The following is a 21,361-nucleotide window of genomic DNA, read 5'->3' as shown; positions in this document are numbered from 1 at the left end:
GTGCTCTCTTTTATATTTCTATATAAATCAGAAAAATTAATTTATGGACATCCAATGTTTATTACTGTGACATAGACCAGTCCTGAAACTTGGAAAAATATGCACTTATTTGGAAAGGATAATCCTATATATAACAACAAATAATAAAAATGCAAAAGGAAGGAGGCAGCAAAGTGGAGCGGGAGGACCACTAGGAGACTAGTGATAGCATAGGTCCTGCTACTAGTTAGTTGTCTAACCTTGGACAAGTCACAACTTCTCTGGTCTCAATTTTCACATTTCTAAAATGGGGGGAAGGTTAAACTAGATAATCCCTAACGTCCATTCTAGTTCTAAAATTTTCTGAGAAACTTGGAAAGCCAATAAGGCAAGAGAGAAAACTGGGAGTGAGAATAGGATGAAAACCAGACATGAGTTTGCAATACAAAACAGCAAGAGGAAGCCAGTGCTATTCTAGGCAGAATGGGGAAAGCACGGAAACATATGTTAGTCCTCCTTTATAGTACACTAACAAAACCACTTATGGAATACAGCATCTTGTTTCTGGCAGTTAAGACCTGGAAAGATCATTGACAATTGTAGTCATTCAGCAATGGGTAACCAAAATAAAAGAGGGGAAAATATTTCTCATGAGAAAGATGGTACAGCAAGGAGTGCGCTGGGGCCAGAATGGATAGACTGGAGATGACTGTTAAATTCTTAGTGTAAGCATTTACACTTCTGAAATCAACAAATGCTACAAATCAAGACTTGACTTATTGTTTTGTGAATTGTGATCTATTCAAGAAAGTGATGGAGACAATGTTGAAAATGTAGATTGAACTTAAAGGGTTGTGCATATAAGGCTCATCCCCCAAGATGGTTGTTAAACATTCGCTTGCCATGCCAATGCAGAATGTCTAATACATAAAACTGAATTTTTAAAGATTATTAAGAATGGAAAAATATTTTTTTCCTGTCACAGGGAAAATAAGATGAAATTAAAGAATGCAAAGAGGAAAATGAATAAAATTGTTAAATTGCAGAATTCTTTCAAAGCTATGGGAGTAGAAACCAGTTCTGGACCATGAAAAAAAACTGATTTAATGGGCATTATTATTCATCTTAAAGCTAGCTTAAATCTAGCCCTGTATCTTGAAAATATTAAGACTGTGGGTTGTATTTCTTTAAGAAGTGACATATAGTCTTGTTATGTAGGCTATACTTGGAACAAATGCCAACTGTATTTCTGGGAAGGATCTGCTTCTACCCATCTAGTTTCCAAGGGAGATTAAGAAAACAATTCCTTCCACACTCATTATTTGTGTGCATTTTCAGCAGAGGATTCTTCTTTCATTATGCAGTGACCTTTTAAAGCAGCTGGCTGGAGCTCAAGGAAGAAAATACAGAAATTTCTGAATTATAGTAAAGTTTACAGTGTCCATTAAAAAAAAAGATTAATGACATGAAATAAGATATTAACTTATACAATGAAATATATTCAATTAGTCAAGATTCAGATTTGGGCAAATAAAGTTAATGCTTTACACCCCAGATCCAGTTACTCTACTGATGAAGCATGACATGGTCTAGTTAAAAAATTCTCAGACAAACTTAGAAAGCCAACAAGGCCACAGAGAAAACTGGGAGTGAGAAAAGACTGAAAATCAGACACGAGTTTGCAATACAAAACAGCAAAAGGAAGCCAGTGCTATTCTAGGCAGAATAGGGAAAGCACAGAAACATATATGAGAGTGCGGGGAACATATGGTGCAAGGGCCATTTCTTCCCCCAAGTCACTTCTGGCACTTTGACATTCCTAGTGGACAAAGATCTTGCTTTTACTTAAGTCCCTGGGGGTGGGGGGTGGGGGTGGGGTGGAACTTCTGTGTCCTAGCTTTTAAAATCTGACCTATCCACCAAGTACCCAAGGATGATACTAAATGTGCTTTGGGTTGGGAAAATCTAATATGACTTTAAGCTTTTAGGAGGAATATCCCAAAAGGCCATGTAATCAGTAAGTTATTCCATGGAGACAGATCTTTTTTATCCAGAAAATGAAATAAAATATTCCTCACTGTTCAGAGCAAGAAGTCAGAATTCTTCATTGAAAATGAAGAAAAGGAGATTCCAATCAATATAAACATAGGTTTAATGATTGTTGTAGTAAAACAGTTTGTTAGGAGCTGGAAGGCCTACAAAACCTAGCCCTTAAGAGGTTAAGAATGCCTTTAGGAAGAGATTTTTAACTCCATTTTAAGCATAACAAATTCTGTTACTGTTTATGAATAAAAGAAAATTTGGATGATTTATTTGATGTTTTTAAAGGGTAATATTCATGAATGAACTAATCTTTTCCCATGACAGTTTTGGTTAGGATTGCCATTGTATTTATCCAACTATGGAAGAACTTGGTTTTGTGTATTCCTTTTTTTCCATTTCATTTCATTTCTATTCTGAATTTAACAAAAAGAAAATAAGATGGCTATTTCTATATACATTCTAGAACAGAAGAAAGTTGTTTAGGAGACTGTCGACCTCTAATATGTAGAGTTTTCCTTTGTTTGACTTATATAAAATTGAACATGTCACTTTTAAATTTGTCCTGCATATGTCTAATTCTTTCTTTTCTGGACTTTCTTCTGTCCTCTCTTTTTCTTTTGGTGGTAATAGTGTTGGGAACCTAGTCTCTAGGCACTCCTAGGCCACTGAAAATAATAAAATCCTTGTAACAAATATTCATAGGCAAGCAAAATAACTTCCCACCCAACCATGTCTGTACTCCCTTCATCAGTGATGCATATGCATAAAACTAATTAGTCTAGGGCAGCTAGGTGGCACAGTGGATAAAGCACTGGCTCTGGATTCAGGAGGACCTGAGTTCAAATCTGGCCTCAGACACTTGACACTTACTAGCTGTGTGACCCTGGGCAAGTCACCTCTCACTGCCCCACAAAAAAAATAGAGAAAAAACCCCACCCACCCCCAAAATGTGAAGTCATTAAAAAAAAAAAGTTTAAAACAAACAAAACTAATTAGTCGTTCATCTCCTTTTCCTTCCCATGTAGCTTTTCATCTTTTACTTACCTGGTGTATATCTCTTTCTTCCTGTCCTTTTGGATGGGCCTCTCACATTCTTTCTCTTTCAAACCCTCCACTTTCTCCTCCCTTTTGCCCTATCTTGCTTCTTTAAATGCCTATTATGTAAAACTGAAATATACATACATAGCTTACTGAAGAGATTTATGTTCTCTTGTTAATTTTAAAAGTGGACAAAATATTTTATATTTTTTTTTTATTAAAAAACTGGAATCAAAGAAACATCCATCAATTGGAGAATGACTAAACAAGCTGTGGTATATGTTGGTGATGGAATATTATTGTGCTGTAAGAAATGACAAGCAGGATGACTTCAGAAAAGCCTGGAAAGACTTGTATGAACTGATGTATAGTGAAGTGAGCAGAACCAAGAGAACGTTGTGCACAGAGACAGCAATATTGTCTGATGAAGAACTGTGACTGACTTAACTATTGTAAAGAATATAATAATCCAAGACAATCCCAATTGACTAATGATGATACTAGCTACCTCCAAAGAAAGAACTGATATTGATTGAACACAGACTGAAGTATGCTATTTTTCACTTTCTTTCATTTTTTCTTTTATTTAAATTTTCTTGTATAAAATGACTAACATGGTAATGTTTTACATAATCATACATGTATAACCTATATCTGATTGCTTACCACCTGAGGGAGTGGGGAGGGGAGAGAAGGAAGGAGGGATAAAAATTGGAACCCAAAACTATAAATAAAAATGTTTATTACTTAAAAAAAAAATTGAAAGTGCCTCTTGTGTGCATATACTTTTGAACCAAGGCTACTTATGTTCCAACCAGAACCTCTAATGGTAAGAAAAGCCTAAGCATAAATAATACCTTTTGAGGGTTTTTGAGTCACAATATACACACGCTATTTCACAAAGCTCTAAGCATTTTAAGAAATAAGGAATGCTAAAGTAGCTTTGAGTTAATAAGAAAAAGTTAACTTAATGCTTGATATTTTCTGTTAAAATCTTACTCTGGGGGCAGCAAGGTGGCACAGTGGATAAAGCACTGGCCCTGGATTCGGGAGGACCTGAGTTCAAATCCGACCTCAGACACTTGACACTAGCTGTGTGACCCTGGGCAAGTCCCTTAACCCTCATTGCTCTGCAAAAAACAAAAAACAAACAAAATCCTACTCTGATGCCTCATCATGGAATGATGGAAAACTTGGGTTCTCAAAGGCCATACTAGCAGGATACAAACTCTGGCAGGTCCAGACAGGCAGGAAAGGTACAAACTGGAGTATAGACTGGGTGACACGTCTATTGTCCAATGACCCACCTAAGAGTGGACAGGCAGGAAATCAGAGACAGCAGAAGGATGGTCGATGACCAACTGCTGAACGTTTTGGCAGAGATAACAGCCAAATCTATGACATGAGAAATCATTTTAAGTCTGTAAGTTCAATAAGCCTAGTTTAAGACAGAAATGGGTAACACAATTCAGAAAAATCTACCAATATGGTTAAAACAGCTTTGGTGCATAAGATTTAGCTCTCTGGAGAAGCTCTGGATCAAGAATTCTTAACACTTTTTATGGCTATCCCTCCTCCAAATAATGTTTTTATTTTTATATCTATCTATCTATCTATCTATTTATTTATTATTGCAGGGCAATGAGGGTTAGGTGCAAATAATGTTGTTGTTTTTAAAATTTTTCTTTGTGGGGTAACGAGGATTAAGTGCCCAGGGTCACACAGGTAGTAGGTGCTAAGTGTCTGAGCCTGGATTTTAACTCAGGTCCTCCTGAATTCAGGGCAAATGCTTTATCCACTGTGTCACCTAGTTGCCCCCTATGTTTTTAAATGGACAAAGTAAAACTTGTAGATTTCAAACCATCGTGCTGATGGTTATCAAAATATTAAAAAAACCAACAACAACCAAACATCTGGATCCCAAATGAAGAGCCGCTGCTCTAGATAAGTGGAGGATTACTATCCATGTTTTGTACTAGACCTTGCTCCTTTTTTGACCTCTTCATTACTAACTATAGCTGTAATTTAAAGAAACAACAACAGAAACCCTCACAGTTGATATAATTTAAAATTGCCAAGAGACAAAATAGGGATTAGAGTCAATTCTTACTTCTGCAAAGGGCTCCATGTTAGCTAAAAGCTATGGAAGATAAAAGAGTAAAAGTTGCTCAATCTGACTACAAAAAAACCAAACAAACTAAACAATGACTCCAAGTCTTCATTCTAATTACAGTTGCTGCTTAAAACAACACTGAATAACTCTACCTCTTTATAATAATAAAAAAGTATTCTTTGAAAAAAACCCCAACATTTCTTTATAATTTTTCTCGAATAAACAACTAATTATTGTAACAGAGTTTGATAACATCTTTGGAAAATCAAAAAGAAAGGGCATTTTTCTGCTGGCCTCATGCTAAATCTTCAAGTTCCTCTGGTAGACATGTCCTGCTTTCTTGCATATCATGCTTTAAATGGCTAAAATGAAACTCATTCTCTCCATAAAATTCTCCATGAGTTCTTGATTTCTGTCAGTATAACTTATAGAACTTAAGCAATGCTTGAGGGCTTAAATGGCTTTCCTTGTACCAGCCATGTAAAGTAAGTAGTTTAAGTGCTATTGTCTGTGTTTTACAGATGAGGCAACTGAAGCTCTCAGGACTTAATGATTTAACCCACAACTGTAGAGCCAGCAAGCATCCAAAGGACCTGAAGTCAGCTTTCTGGAATCCAAGCCCAGCTTTCTAGGCACTGCCCTGCTGACCTTGGCACCATCATTCTCTGTCCTCAGGGTCGCTTTTGGATTGCTTTCTCTGCATTGCCTGCTACCCACTTCTCAATCCAATCGGTCACCAAGTCCTATCAATTTTCTTTTTTGTGACCTCCTTCTTGTCTTTCCTCCTTTCTATTCCTATTGCTACTTACAGTTCAAGTCTTTATCACTTCACTCTTGGTTTATTGTAAGTCTCCTGGGGCTCAGTGTAGTACATCTCTACTAGATTAATCTTCCCCCAAACCACCTTTCTTTTTATATGATCTCCTGGCTCAAAAAACTGCGAAAGGCTCCTCACTCTTTAGGCTGGCATTTGTTTCTCTCTTTAATTTGCCCTTCCCCAATCTTCAGGACCCCATTTCCTACTAGTTCATAAGATAAGCCCTGTCTTCTGGAAAGAATGGTTTGCTCAGCATTCCTTGAAAAGGCTTTGCTATTCCTGTCTGACATTGCCTGTGTTATTCTTTTTGCTTCAAATGCTGTTGCACCTCACAATTCAAATACTACCCATCCTTTAAGGTTTAATTCGAGTTGTAAATGCTCTATGAATCCTTTAATCAGCTTAGTTCATAGTAACATCTCTTTCCTCTGCTCTTGTCAGCTCTACTATTCATTCATTGATGTTTACCAGATGTATTGCACTGTAGTAAGCTTGAGGAGTGTCCACATCTCTTATTTCTTTGGATTTCTCACAGTGCACACAATAGGGCCTTGCAAATAGGAGATGCTATAAATGAATAAATAAATGGTAGCAGACTAAAAGGAACACACTATAATAGGGACACTGAAATTCAGAGAATTAGAGCTCTTTCCAATTTGATATTAAATCTAATTTGATATTTTATACTAAAGAGTTAATGAAATATGCTCACAGATCACATCCCACTCTCTTTACTTTTAAAAGTTCTAAGTGCAGTTGTTCTTCAGACAGGGCAGTGCCATTCAGTTCACAAGGCTTGGGTGAACAGAGGTCATGTTCTCAGTCCCATCCAAGCCACAAATGTTAGTTTTTATGCTATTTGAGCAAAAGAATCTCTTTACCTTGGCATTAATACTGTAGAAGCCCCAAACCCCAAAGTAGGAATCATGTGAGTAATGTGGCCAGAAATAGGAAGTTATGCTAAGTGCACATTTCTGAGGAGGCTGGGGTATGGTTTTATTTTGTTCAAACTAAGCCTCTTGCAGGCTATTATAAAAAGCACATGTAGCTATGGATGGCATTATGGAGGGCCATTCATTTTGACCAATCTGAAGATTTCTTATGAAGAACTTTGACCAACATGAAATTTGAACAACAAAATGACCAACTTTTGAAAGTTGGACAAAGCAGTAAAAGTAGCAATTAGGTAGGCCTAACTAGCCTAACTTTTGTACTCACTCTATTAAGTGACATAGGAATAGAAAAGCAGAGATAGCACAAATGGATGGTTTTTAATCTACCAAATTAGATTAATTTCTACCTTTTCAATTTTTTTTATTGAGACAAGTCCACATGCCCACAAAATGGTAACATGTTGTATATTACTATATGTCCTCTAATAGCCTTCATTCAATTGAACATAAATTTGTACCAACCAAACCAAACCCGTTTCAGGCTATGGCTTGGCCAAATTGGCCTTCCTGATCTTCCTCATATAACATCATTCCAACTTCTGCTTCCCTCCTCATCTCCACCCTTGGGAGTCCCTAATCTTCTTCAAAGCTCAGCTCAAATTCCAGCTGTTCCAAGAGAGCTCTGGTGATCATTACAGCTGGTAATGCCATCCCACCCCCTCCAAATTACCTTGGACTTACTGTGTATACACAAACATATATTGTTGTTTCCCTTGTTACAGTGTTATCACCACGGAGGCAGACATTGTGTTATTTCTCAATTGCTAAAGAAGAGCCTGGGCACACAGATGGCGTTTAATAAATGCTTTGTGATGAAATGACTGTAAAGTCAAGGAGCCACACTGTATCTTCCTCACTGTCCTCAACCTTTTTCTTCAGTCTGTTCTCTCTTACAACTTATTAGTATAATTTATTTTCATGTTTAGGACTTCAAACACTCCACATGCTCTTTCTCATTTTAGAATTTTGAAGCAGCTCACTACTGAATCTAATGTTGGGGGGACATAGGATACCATATTCTTCATCTGCTAACTGTCAATGTGAGAAGTGTGATGGGGCAGGGTGGATGGCAAATGGTATCAAGTATATATACTTTGTTAACTCTTTATCGCCAGTGGCCTAGAAACAGAATTCCTTATGGTGACTGTAATGGGAGAAGACAGATAACAAGACCAAAAACAATTTTCCTTTGCCTTTTTAAGTCACTTTTTTCTATTGCCTCTTTTAAAAAAATCTTTCACACATGTATCAATTACATTGAACTCAAGGTTCGTAGAAAATATCTACAGTGTACCTTAGAGAAATGTAAAAATTTACCTTATTTTCTTCTAGAAATTTCAATTTGATAGATACATCTTGGCGTATTTTATCATATTTTTCCTTATGTGCTTGGAACAGCTGCTGAGACTGCTCAATCTTTGGCAGAGTGTTTGCATCACGTGGTCCAAGATTCAATTCTTCTAAATCAGTCCGGTAGGCATCATATTCAATCCTGGCAGGAAAACAGGATGAAGACATGAGAATCATACTTTAACACATGAATAAAGTTTATCAGACAGGTTAGAAATATTGACATATTTACACATAAAGTTTAATTCTATAAGTAGTTGTCTCTTGAAATTTGTGGGGGTTAGGGATATCAGATCCCTGACAATGTGAGAAACCATGAATAAGTCTAGGATCCCCTCCCAAGCTTTATTTTTCATAATTCTGATCTTATTTATTTAATACACAAAACAAGTAAAACAACACACTGTGCACACAAAAAAGTTGAAGTTTCTACATGAAAAAGATCAGTGTCTTGCACACAATGCAGTATTCTCAGCCACTGGTGTAGTTGCAGCAAGTGCTTCACAGATTCCTTTTCCTACAAAAAGTGCAAGATACAAGGATCACTGTGGGAGAAAACTGCATGACTGAGTCTGGATGATAAAGAGACAAAGAGTAGGTATTCTCAAGAGTGCATAGCTATAGTTCTTTAGTGCACTGAAACTTATAACAAAAATTTTTAACTGCTTGTAATAAATTTCTATATGTATACTTATAGTAGTAAATGATAAAATGGATGAATATTATATAGTATTTGTACATTATGGGTATTCATTTTATTTTATTTTACTTTATTTTTTGCGGGGTCACACAGCTAGTGTCAAGTGTCTGAGGCCGGATTTTGAACTCAGGTCCTTCTGAATCCAGGGCCGGTGCTTTATCCACTGAGCCACCTAATTGCCCCCTAGGGCATTCATTTTAAAAAAGTTTTCTTTATACTCATGCATCATCTATGATTTTCTGTAGTATGTCACAAATCTCAAAAAATTCCCATTTAATTATTGATGGCCAAACCCGCAAATGGCAAAACCTGTGAATGTAAAGACCAGGAATGTCTGATGATTATAATGAATTATGTAAATAGAAGTTAATATTGTACTGAAAAGGTTCAGAAAAACACAGCTTCTTCCTATTATTATCCTTTCCTTGCAGACTGTGGATCACTTGAAACTCAATTTAGGAGTGAAATTTGGTCACTGAAACTGAAAACCAGTCCTTAGAACATAATGACAAGGTCAAGGTCAAAAGATTGATCCCTATATGGGTCAAGTGATCCCTATTTGGCTTTGTTCTGTTCCACAACCACAGGCTTCACTCCCTAACCTCTATAGGCTTCTCATAACACTATCACTGGTGAAAGATTGCTTTAAAAAATCATCTGATACCATAGGCAAATTAGAAAAGGAAGGAATAGTTTACTTGTCAGATCTATGGAAAGGGGAAGAATTTATGACCAAAGATGAGATAGAGAACATTATGAAATGCAAAATGTAATGTTTTGATTACATTAAATTAAAAAGGTTTTGCACAAAAAAACCCAATGCAAACAAAATTAGAAGGAAAGCAGAAAGCTGGGAAACAATTTTTACTACCAGTGTTTCTTTTTTTTTTTCTTAATAGTTTTTTTTTTGATTACCAGTGTTTCTGATAAAGGTCTCATATCTAAAATATATAGAGAACTGAATCAAATATATAAGAATACAAGTCATTCCCCAATTGAAAATTGGTCAAAGGATATGAACAGGCAGTTTTCAGATGAAAAAATGTTCTCAGTCACTACTGATTAGAGAAATTCAAATTAAAACAACTCTGAGGTACCACCTCATACCTATCCAATTTGCTAATATGACAGAAAAGGTAAATTATAAATGTTGGAGAATGGGAAAATTGGAATACTAATGCACTGTTGGTGGAGTTGTGAACTGATCCAACCATTCTGTAGAGCAATCTGGAACCATGACCAAAAGGCTATCAAACCCAGCAATATCACTACTACATCTATATCCCAAAGAGATCATAAAAAAGGGAAAAGGATCCACATGTACAAAAATATTTATAGCTGCTCTTTTTGAGGTGGCAAAGAATTGGAAATTGAGGAAATGCCCATCAATAGGGGAATGGTTGAACAAGTTGTGGTATATGAATGTAATGGAATACTATAGTGGTGTAGGAAATGATGAACAGGCAGATTTCAGGAAAACCTGTAAAGACTTACATGAACTGAGGCTGAGGGAAGTAAGCAGAATCAAGAGAACACTGTACACGGTATCAAGAACACTGTATGATGATCAACTGTTATAGACTTAATTCTTTGGAGCAATACAAAAGACTTTTTTTTGTTTTTGTTTTGTTTTTTTAGTGAGGCAGTTGGGGTTAAGTGACTTGCCCAGGGTCACACAGCTAGTAAGTGTTAAGTGTCTGAGGCCACATTTGAACTCAGGTACTCCTGCTGACTCCAGGGCCGGTGCTCTATCCACTGTGCCACCTAGCTGCCCCCAATACAAAAGACTTATAATGGAAAATCCTTTTCATATTCAGAAAGAGAACTATGGAGTCTGAATGCTGACTGAAGCATACTATTTTCACTTTTGTTGTTGCTTTTCTTTGTCATCGTTGTTTATTCTTTCTTGTGGGGTTTTTTTCCCCCTCATTTTGCTCTGATTCTTCTTTTACAAATGACTAATGCAGGAATATGTTTAAGGTGATTGTAATGTATAATCAGTCTATATTAGATTGCTTGTTGGCTTTGGGAGGGGGGAGGGAAGGAAGAGTGGGAGAAAAATTTGGAACTCAAAAAATATCTTTACATGTAATTGGAAAATTTTTTTTAAAAAAATCACTTAGAAAAACAATTCAAACTCTACTTGTGACAAATACCATTAAAAATGTATTCTATTCCATAATGAATGACTGAAATTCTAGATTTTTCTAACAAAAAACAAATTATATTAGAAGTGCTAAATAAAAAGCTAAATAGGAAGTGGATGATAAAATAGTATCTACTCATTACATATGTACCACAACAAACCTGTCTATATTGATCATTGATCATATTTCAATATTTCAATCCTGTTATGGAGAGACATCATATGCTGCTTTAGAATGCTACTGAAAATGTAAAACATTTATTTTAGTGGTGGCAAATAGGTCACAAAGCAAAAAGTGACAAATATTTTCAGTGAATATGTAGGATACTCAAAATTGATCAAACAAATACAACTGAAGAATATATAATCTTATAAAAATAAGCAAGTATTTTATGGGTTCTCATATGGATTCATGTCCATGGGCAAATAGTTCAGTCAACAAATTAGATTGTTAATAAGAAGCTATGAATGTGCCATTCAGTTATGGAACATTAGTTAATTGCTGGAATTCAGGATAATGGTTCTCTTCTATACAACACACAGGTTAGTGCCTTTGTGATGCATTAAGGGAAGGAAGTTGAGAATTTTAAGCTGTAAACTAAGCAGAAGGGAATGGACAGAAGAGATCTTCTGTGGAATGATTCCACATCTGGTAATCCATTTCAGGCTGTCCTCCATTCTGAATGCACTTTGTTCTCAACCGATTTCTGAAAACCTAATTTCTCATCTAAAAGATTCAGTTTCTAGAATAGAGGCAGGGGCCTCATTTGTCTTTTGTTGGGCAGCACTAAGCAGTTAAGCCACATAAAAATGATCATTCATGGAAGAGACTGGTGGAAGTGAAAGATTCTGATGAAGAGCTTTTCAACAAAGGAAAGAACAATGTTTTTGGCAATATAACAGTCAACATAACTAGCAAAAAGGAGCAACTTTGGCAGTTATGTCTGGTAGAGGATGAAGGTTCAGAAGACAGCATCTGATGATGGGGCTGCCAATAGTTTAGGTCAAAGAGGGCAGCTAGGTGGTGCAGTGGATAAAGCACAGGCTCTGGGTTAAGGAGGATCTGAGTTCAAATACAGCCTCAGACACTTGACACTTACTAGCTGTGTGACCCTGGGCAAATCATTTAACCCTCATTGCCCCACCAAAAAAAAAAAAAAGTTGTTAAAGGGAAGACTATGACCAGACTTCTCCTGAAGTATTCATATTTTGAATAACAACTATAGTTATTTTCTGATATAGATGAATGATTTGGTTATAATTAAAAAGACATTTCTACTTAGTTAGCTCATCAAAAAAGCTCCAGTCTGCCTATTATGGTATTTCTTTTCTGTGGGGATAAGACACACATTTTTTTTTTAAATGACTCAACTGTTTAGTAGATTAAGTTTGAGAACCCTTATTTAAAGATGGTCGGGGTATAAACTAAGGATATGGCAATAGATAAGAGAAGGGGAGAGAGAGGGGGTATGGGAAATATCATGATGGAAGAAAACAGCATGATTAAATAAGTTTATAAAGACAGAAAAGTGACAGTCATGAATTGAAGAATATAGAGTGTCAGAAAAAAGTACCAGTTACTCAACTAATTTAGGATGGGAGGTAAACAACACACAACTTCTAAATAAGTTTTTTTCTAAGTATTCTGCTTATGGACACTATGATTACTAATGTTGTGTTATCAACTCAACTAAGCTGAGATTGAAGCAAATATTGCTTCTATATGGAATGGACTTCAATATTTGTCATGTCATCAAAGTTATGGCATTTGAAAGATTGTACCAAACTGTAATCAGGACTCTTCCATCACATTCCAGAAAACAACACTATAGTGTTGCAATCTGAACTCAGAAGTACCAGCAAGGGCGGATTTCAGAGAAACCTGGGAGGACTTACATGAACTGATGCTGAGTGAGATGAGCAGAACCAGGAGAACATTGTACACAGTAACAACAACATTGTGTGTTGATCAACTGTGATAGACTTGACTCTTCTCAGCAATATAATGGTCCAAGATAGTTACAAAGGACTCATTATGGAAAATACTCTCTAAATGCAGAAAAAAAGAACTATGGAATCTAGATGCAGATTGAACCATACTATTTCTATTTTTTTTTCTTTTTTGAGGTTTTTCCTTTTTGCTCTGATTCTTCTTTCACAGCATGGCTAATGCAGAAATGTTTAATGTGATTGTACATATATAACCTATATCAGATTGCTTGCTGTCTTGGGGTGGGGGAAGGGAGAAAAATTTGAAACTAGAAATTTTTTTTTTTTGGTAAGGCAATTGGGGTTAAGTGACTTGCTCAGAGTCACACAGCTAGCAAGTGTTAAGTGTCTGAGGCCGGATTTGAATTCAGGTCCTCCTGAATCCAGGGCTGGTGCTCTATCCACTGCATCACCTAGCTGCCCCGAAACTAGAAATTTTATAAAAGCAAATGTTGAAAACTATCTCTACATGTAACTGGAAAATAATAAAATACTTTTATGAAAAAAAAAAAAAGAAGTACCTGCAGGTCCTCCTTCTGACTGGCTGGCTTTTCCCAGAAGCTCTGTTCAAGAAGGGGCCCAGCAAATATTTTATTTTATTTTTTTTTGGTGAGGCAATTGGGGTTAAGTGACTTACCTAGGGTCACACAGCTAGTAAGTGTCAAGTGTCTGAGGCCGGATTTGAACTCAGGTCCTCCTGAATCCAGGGCCGGTGCTCTATCCACTATGCCACCTAGCTGCCCCTGGGCCAGCAAATATAGCAAAAAAGGAAAACATTGGATGTTGGAGGGGATGTGGGAAAACTGGAGCACTAATCCACTGTTGGTAGAGTTCTGAACTGATCCAACCATTGTGGAGAGCAATTTGGAACTATGTTCAAAGTGCTACAGAACTATGCATACCCTCTGATCCAGCAATATAACTCCTGGGTTAATATCCCAAAGATATCCCCGGAAAGAGAAAAAGATCTATCTGTACAAAAATATTGATAGCAGCTCTTTTTGTGGTGGCTAAGAATTGGAAATCAAAAGAATGCCTATCAATTAGGGAATGGCTAAACAAATTGTGGTATATGATGGTGATGGGATATTATTGTGCTATAAGAAATGACAAGCAGGATGATTTCTAAAAGGTCTGGAAAGACTTGAACATAACCAGAAGAATGTTGTTCACAGTGACAACATTATGGTTCTATGAGCAATTGTGAATGACTTAACTACTCTCAGCAATACAATGATCTAAGACAATCCCAAAGGACTCATGATGAAGCATACTATCCACCTCCAAAGAAAGAACTGATAGTGATTGAACACAGACTGAAGCATGCTATTTTTTACTTTCATTTTTTTCTTTTATTCATTTTCTTATACAAAATGACTAAAATTGCAATGTTTTACATAATTACACATGTATAATCCAAATCTGATTGCTTACTGCAATCAGTAAGTACTGCAAGGGAAGGAAGGATAAAATTTGGAACTCAAAACTATAAATAAAAATGTTTATTAAAAAAAAGAAGGGGCCCAAGTCAGTTATTTCTTCATTTTTCATCAGGCTGTAATCTGGACTCCTCCATCATATCCCCATGCTGGGTACCTTCCCCCTCTCCCTTCCCTTTCTCAGCTTCTTTTAATGTATTGTTTTTGCCTATTAGAATGTAACCTCTCAAAGACAGAGACTTTATTTTTTGCTTGTATTTCCAGGGCTTAGCACCAATGTGTGGCACATAGTAAGTGTAAATCCTTGTTGACTGAGTGCTGATAACTGAATGAATATATAGGGATACCTTTGGAAATTTATTATTAAGGAATAAATTCTTTTTTTGTTTGTTTGTTGTTGTTGTTGTTTTATTTTGGTAAGGCAATTGGGGTTAAGTGACTTGCCCAGGGTCACACAGCTAGTAAGTGTCAAGTGTCTGAGGCCGGATTTGAACTCAGGTCCTCCTGAATCCAAGGCCAGTGCTCTATCCACTGTGCCACCAAGCTGTCCCAGGAATAAATTCTTCATAGAATTTATAGCTTATTGCCATTTTTACAAGGAAACTTGTCAACTAAGATCCAGAAAAACTGGACTAATTTTGATCACATTTGAAAATAAACTTTTAGTACCATGCTACTTAAAGATCTGTCAAAAAATCAGCCCTTTTCAACATGTTCTACTTGACGCTTTGAAAAATGGAGCAGCTAGGTGGTGCAGTGGATAAAGCACCGGCCCTGGATTCAGGAGGACCTGAGTTCAAATCTGGCCTTAGACACTTGACACTTACTGGCTGTGTGACCCTGGGCAAGTCACTTAACCCTCATTGCCCCACCCCCCAAAAAAAGATGCTTTGAAAAGCTGATCATCTGGTGTTTATGTGTTTTTCTACAAAGAAATCAAAGATACTTAAAAAATTGAGAATGAGGGTTGAGTTTTTTTTTTCCGTCATGAAGGTGGTATTGAGGAATACTGATGTTACAAAGGCTTCTGTTTTAGGGAAGAGCCTGAGATCATTTGCCAAAGGTCATCTATCTTTTCCTCCTCTTATTCAATTATGGGCCTACTTCATGAGCTGATCAGTGGCTGCTCAAGAGTCATAAAATAGGGGGCAGCTAGGTGGCGCAGTGGATAAAGCACAGGCCCTGGATTCAGGAGTACCTGAGTTCAAATCCGGCCTCAGACACTTGACACTTACTAGCTGTGTGACCCTGGGCAAGTCACTTAACCCCCATTGCTGCGCCAAAAAAAAAAAAAAAAAAAAAAAGAGTCATAAAATAATATGGTCTCTGAAGAATGAAAGCTTCACATCACCCAGTAGGAAATGGAGAGGCACAAGGGAAGTGAGAATATACTACACTGTTACTTATCGGCAATTAAGAATTGAGAAGATGTGGCCTAAAGGATCAGAGGTAGGCTGGTCACATAGCAAAAACAAGAGATTGACAACCCATGTGCCCCACTGGTATCCTTGCAAGGCTCACAAATGCAGAGGAATACCTGTAGGTAATCCTTTTCTTGGAGAACTTCTAGAACCCGGACAGGATGAGGTACAAATGGGTTGCAATCTGCATCACCAGAGGGAATACCAACACCAACAACATCATAGCAAATGAAGTAGGGATAGGATTGTTTTTGTTGAGGTTTTGGCATCTTTATGAATATTCATGGAAAGTATTCCTTCCAATTCACCTATCCATTCAACCCTTCTGAGGATTGAGGAATCTGTAAACTATGACTTTCTGTAGACCTTTCATAGGCCCCTTATCAGCTAGACCTCATCAGTGACTAAGATAATATTTAGCCCTAGGAGAGAGTACATCTTAAGGTGTCAGAATCTCAGACCATGGTTATTTGTACTTCCCATGAAAAGACACTCAAATTACAGTTAGGTTCTAGGTAGTGAAAATAATGAATCCTGGTAAGAGGTTCCATGTATTTGAATTTACACTATTATAAGTTATAATGGGGCGGCTAGGTGGATAAAGCACCGGCCCTGGATTCAGGAGTACCTGAGTTCAAATCTGGCCTCAGACACTTGACACTTACTAGCTGTGTGACCCTGGACTAGTTACTTAATCCCCATTGCCCCGCAAAAAAAAAAAAAAAAGTTATAATTATGCAAAATAGATTCTAGCCCAATGGAAACAGGCAGTTTCAATTTAAATAATGGGTCCCCTCACCAGATTCATTAAATTATTGATATTAATCATCTGCACCAAGCAGTATCTAGACTGGGAAGTGAAAGGAGGAAGACATTAAGGTGCATTACACATAATTATAATCTTTGTGTAACTCTTCTGCAAAAGTCATTTTTCATTTAAGTCCTAACTGTGTTACTCTCCTGCTCAGGAACCCCACTGTCTCCTACGTTAGCATTTAAAATCCTTGATAAGAGGTGGAGCCAAGATGGTGGAGGAAAGGTAGTGACCCCTCCAAATACCTTCAAATAATGCCATAAGAAAATCCCTGGAGCAGCAGAACCCACAAAAGGATGGGGTGAAATAATTTTCCAGTCAAAGACAACTTAGAAGGTTGGCAGGAAAGGTCTGTTGTACTCGGGCGAGAGTGGAACACAGCCCCAGCCCCAGCCCCAGCAAACTAGGAGCAAGCCTTGGGAGTCCTACAGATGATAAGGGGGGCAAATGACTGGTCAGGAGATTACAAGTGTCCCTTTGCTGGCACTGAGGCAGAATTGTTGCTTTGCCCATATTCAACTAGCAACCAGAGCCTCTGGCCAAGGACCCGAGTCACAGTTCCAGGACAGAAAAGAAGGCTTGTAGTTGCTCACAGACAAGAGCACAGGCCAGAAGAGTAGTAAATACACCTCTCCTTAGATCATAGCACCTTAGAAGAAGTGAAAACTTAAAGGTCCCTAGAAGTATCTCTGAAACCAGTTACACAAACCCCTTTGAAGTTTGGGACAGTGCTCCCTCTACCCTGCAAGCAGAGGCCTACTTCAACAAAGAATTAAAAGTCAAGAAATAGGCTGAGAAAGTGAGCAAACAATAGAAAAAAATTCTGACTAGAGAAAGCTATTATGGTGACAAGGAAGATCAAAACACACCCTCAGAAGAAGATAACAAAGTCAAAGCTCCTATATCCAAAATCTCCAAGAAAAATATGAATTGGTCTCAGGCTATGGAAGGGCTCAAAAAGGACTTTGAAAATCAACTAAGAGAGGTAGAGGGAAAATTGGGAAAAGAAATGAGAGTGAGGCAAGACAAATATGAAAAAAAGTCAACAGGAGACACACAAAAAATACTGAAGAAAATAACACCTTAGAAAACAGACTAGGGGACAGCTAGGTGGTACAGTGGATAAAGCACTGGCCCTGGATTCAGGAGGACCTGAGTTCAAATCTAGACTCAGACACTTGACACTTACTAGCTGTGTGACCCTGGGCAAGTCACTTAACCCTCATTGCTCTGAAAAAAAAAAAAACAAACCAAAACCAAATCAAACCAAACAAACAACAACAACAAAAACAGAATAGGTCAAATGGTAAAAGAAGTACAAAAAAGCCAATGAGAAAAAGAATACCTTGAAAAGCCAAATTGGCCAAATGGAAAAGGAAGTACAAAAGTTCAGTGAAGAAAATAACTCCTTAAAAATTGGGGTTGAGCAAATGGAAGCTAATGACTTTATGAGAAATCAAGAAACAATAAAGCAAAACCAAAAGAATGAAAAAATAGAAAGCAATGTGGTGAAACATCTCATTGGAAAACTGACCTTAAAAAATAGATCCAGGAGAGATCATTTGAAAATTATTGAACTACCTGAAAGCCATGATAAAAAAAAGAGCCTAGATATCTTTTCTAAAACCCTTGAGAAACTGGCTCCAACCTTTTTTCAGACTTCCTCACACAGTCTATGCTACAGACAAACTGGCTTCCTTGCTGTTTCCCATACAGGTAGAACATAGTATTTCCCATAGCCTTGCCTCTTTATATGTAGTCTCCCAGGTGTAGAAGGCTCTCTAGCTTTCTCCTCTCAGATTCCTGAATTCCCTTCAGTCCCCAGCTCCAGGCCATCTCCTGCCTAAGGCTCTTATACAGCCCCTGACATGTTAGTATTTCCTCCCACCCTGAAATGCTATTTACATAGGTGTATATACTGTTTTCCCTCAGTTACACTCTATTCTTTTTATTCCCAACAATTACCACAGTTGCTAGCATACAGTAGAAATTTAATGAATGCTTACTGAATTCATCTGAACTAAAGCAGCCAACTGAGGGAAAAAAGGGAATTGAAAAGATGTGTGGAGGAAGATGCTCCCTCTTTGTCTTTGGCTTCTGATTCCAATGGAATGCCAAATAATGAGCCTGGGACCTCCCAGAGCAGCAGTGGCAATCACAAAAGGGCTGTCATCACTACTCTCCTACCTAGCTGTGTGGAAAAACCCAGTAATATAGTAATAATCATATTCCTTCACACGACAGATATCTTTGCTTAGAAAAGTCAGAAGAACCATACCCTAAGCGGAACAAAACTGGGTACATGGCCATTTTAATCGATCAATGACAGATACAAATTCTTATCTGAGATACAATTACACATAATCCAAAGGTTTATGCCTGGCTCATGAATATAACAGCCTGGCAAGCCAAAAGCATTATTATAACCGTTTTTATAAAACTCTTTCTAAAATGTATTAAAAACTCCCCTGCTTTGTTGGATTTCAGTGAATATAATTTAATACTATCTTCATGAATCCTGGGCCTTATCAGGAGCACTTGTTATTGCATCATTCTGCAGTTCTGCATGAAGATGGAAGTGGCTACAGAAATGAATGAGTACTGACCTCACGAGATACCCTGGAACTTGCTTTCTTGGAAAAAACAATCCCTGGTGTCAGTTTGCATTTTGATCATCTGCCTCCTTCTCATGAAGGTGGGGTGAAGGACAGGATGTGCAGCTGCACGACCTTCTGGGCAGTGAAACATAGCTACATTTCTGCACAATTTATTACTGAATCTAAGATCAAAGCAGCCTTCTCCCAAGAGGTTTTCCTGATTTCCAGAAAATCTTGTCCTCCATGGTTTTAAGTGCCCTTTGGCTGGTCAGCAGCACTGAAAACACTATGATTTTCTACATCAATAACACAACATATCACATCAAACTCTCTGTCAGTTTTAATCCACTCCTCTCTCCCTTCCTTGCATCACATTTGTAATAGGATACAAAGGAAAACTCCTTCACCACTTCAGGAATTCACACTACTGTATTTTGAAAAAGTGTCACACCAAATAATTTAGAAGCGACATCATTATCAGAAGATAATTCCATGAACAGAACACAATGGGATGCAATTTCTTCCATCAATGCTTGACTGTTTGGGTGGCTCTCAGTCACTGGCTCTGCGTCTTAGGGCCATGGCTTCTAATTTCCATCTCTTCTTCTGCTGTCTATGGCCATCTGTGGTTGAACACTTGTTTCTTTTCTCTTTCATTTTCTTGACTCATCTCTGATCTGATACTTGGCAGGGGTTGTAAGTTTTTTTGGTTTTGGTTATCACCAACTAAAGAACAATCCTTTGGGTTGGTGAACTTTTTTTTTTTTTTTTGCAGGCAATGGGGGTTAAGTGACTTGCCCAGGGTCACACAGCTAGTAAGTGTCAAGTGTCTGAAGCCGGATTTGAACTCAGGTACTCCTGAATCCAGGGTGGGTGCTTTAACCACTGCACCATCTAGCTGCCCGTGGGCTGGTGAACTTTTAAAAAAAATCTTTATGTCTTTGTTCTGTGAACCAAGGATTTGCATTTATGGTAGCTTCAATACAAAAAGACTATATTAACAACTGCACATATGATTAATGATATCACTGAAATCTAATACGTTGCAAAGGTGGAGTTCTAAATCTTGTACTTTCTGAAGCACATATTTATAACATAGATAGCTACTCTCCAAATATCTTTAAGTGGATAAAAACACTAACGTGGGTTCTATAGTCATTGGCCATGCTAATGAGGGAAAAAAGGAAAATTTTACAAATAGCAGACATGCTATCTCACAAAGTATAGGTGTCTGGAGCCATGTGGTATAGGGCTAAATAAAATTTTAATATATATAAACATATATATATATATTATATATGTATCACATATGTACTTATGTTTGTATATAGTCCTTGAAGGTCATAATATCACCATTTTTATTCACAGTAACAACCCTGAGACAAACACAAAAAACCTAAATTACCTAATTGCAAAGTGAGAAGAATGCTATACATCTTGGAAAGTTTTCCATCTAAAATGGTTAAGATATAGAAAATTTTGGTATTTAAAGATTAAGTATGTTATTTGGACATCTAATCGATGCCTCCTAAAGGCATCTTCTGAGGTGCTCAGCTTCATACTCTCTTACTCAATATCCTCAACTTTTAACTATATAAACGTTGGGGAATAATGGTAGATAATCGATGTCATTGTCTTGACAGTAATCGTCACCTTATGTAGAATCATTACCATAAAAAAGGTAGCATTTATAGGGGATCACAGATCTAGAACTGAAAGGGACCTGTGAGATCCTCTAATCTAACCACCTTCTTTTATAGATGAAGAAATCGAGTCCCAGAGAAGTCCGACGACTCATCCACAGTCACACACGAGGTAGGCAGAGCTTCTGATCCTGGAGCAAGGTGATTCTTTCCACTGTGCCACTGCAATATAGTACTTGCATATTTGCAAAGGACTCGACACACACGAACTCGATTCAAACTAAATGTGTCTGATAATTCTGGGAGTTCACAATGCTTC

General features: G+C 37.4%; 1 protein-coding gene across 2 annotated transcripts in view; it reads right to left on the bottom strand.

Moving 5' to 3' along the window:
- The window catches only part of ARFIP1 (ADP ribosylation factor interacting protein 1), a 145,222-nt gene that overhangs the window by 35,163 nt on the left and 88,698 nt on the right, over positions 1–21,361 (bottom strand). For both annotated transcript variants that reach the window (XM_043971841.1, XM_043971842.1), the window contains one exon: positions 8,261–8,435. In XM_043971841.1, coding sequence (XP_043827776.1) covers positions 8,261–8,435 — 175 coding nt within the window. The remainder of the gene's footprint in view (positions 1–8,260; positions 8,436–21,361) is intronic.

The sequence above is a fragment of the Dromiciops gliroides genome, chromosome 6, assembly GCF_019393635.1.
Source record: "Dromiciops gliroides isolate mDroGli1 chromosome 6, mDroGli1.pri, whole genome shotgun sequence".
Taxonomy (NCBI): domain Eukaryota; kingdom Metazoa; phylum Chordata; class Mammalia; order Microbiotheria; family Microbiotheriidae; genus Dromiciops; species Dromiciops gliroides.
The sequence above is the reverse complement of the archived record's forward strand: the minus strand, read 5'-3'. Positions and strand labels throughout refer to the sequence as shown.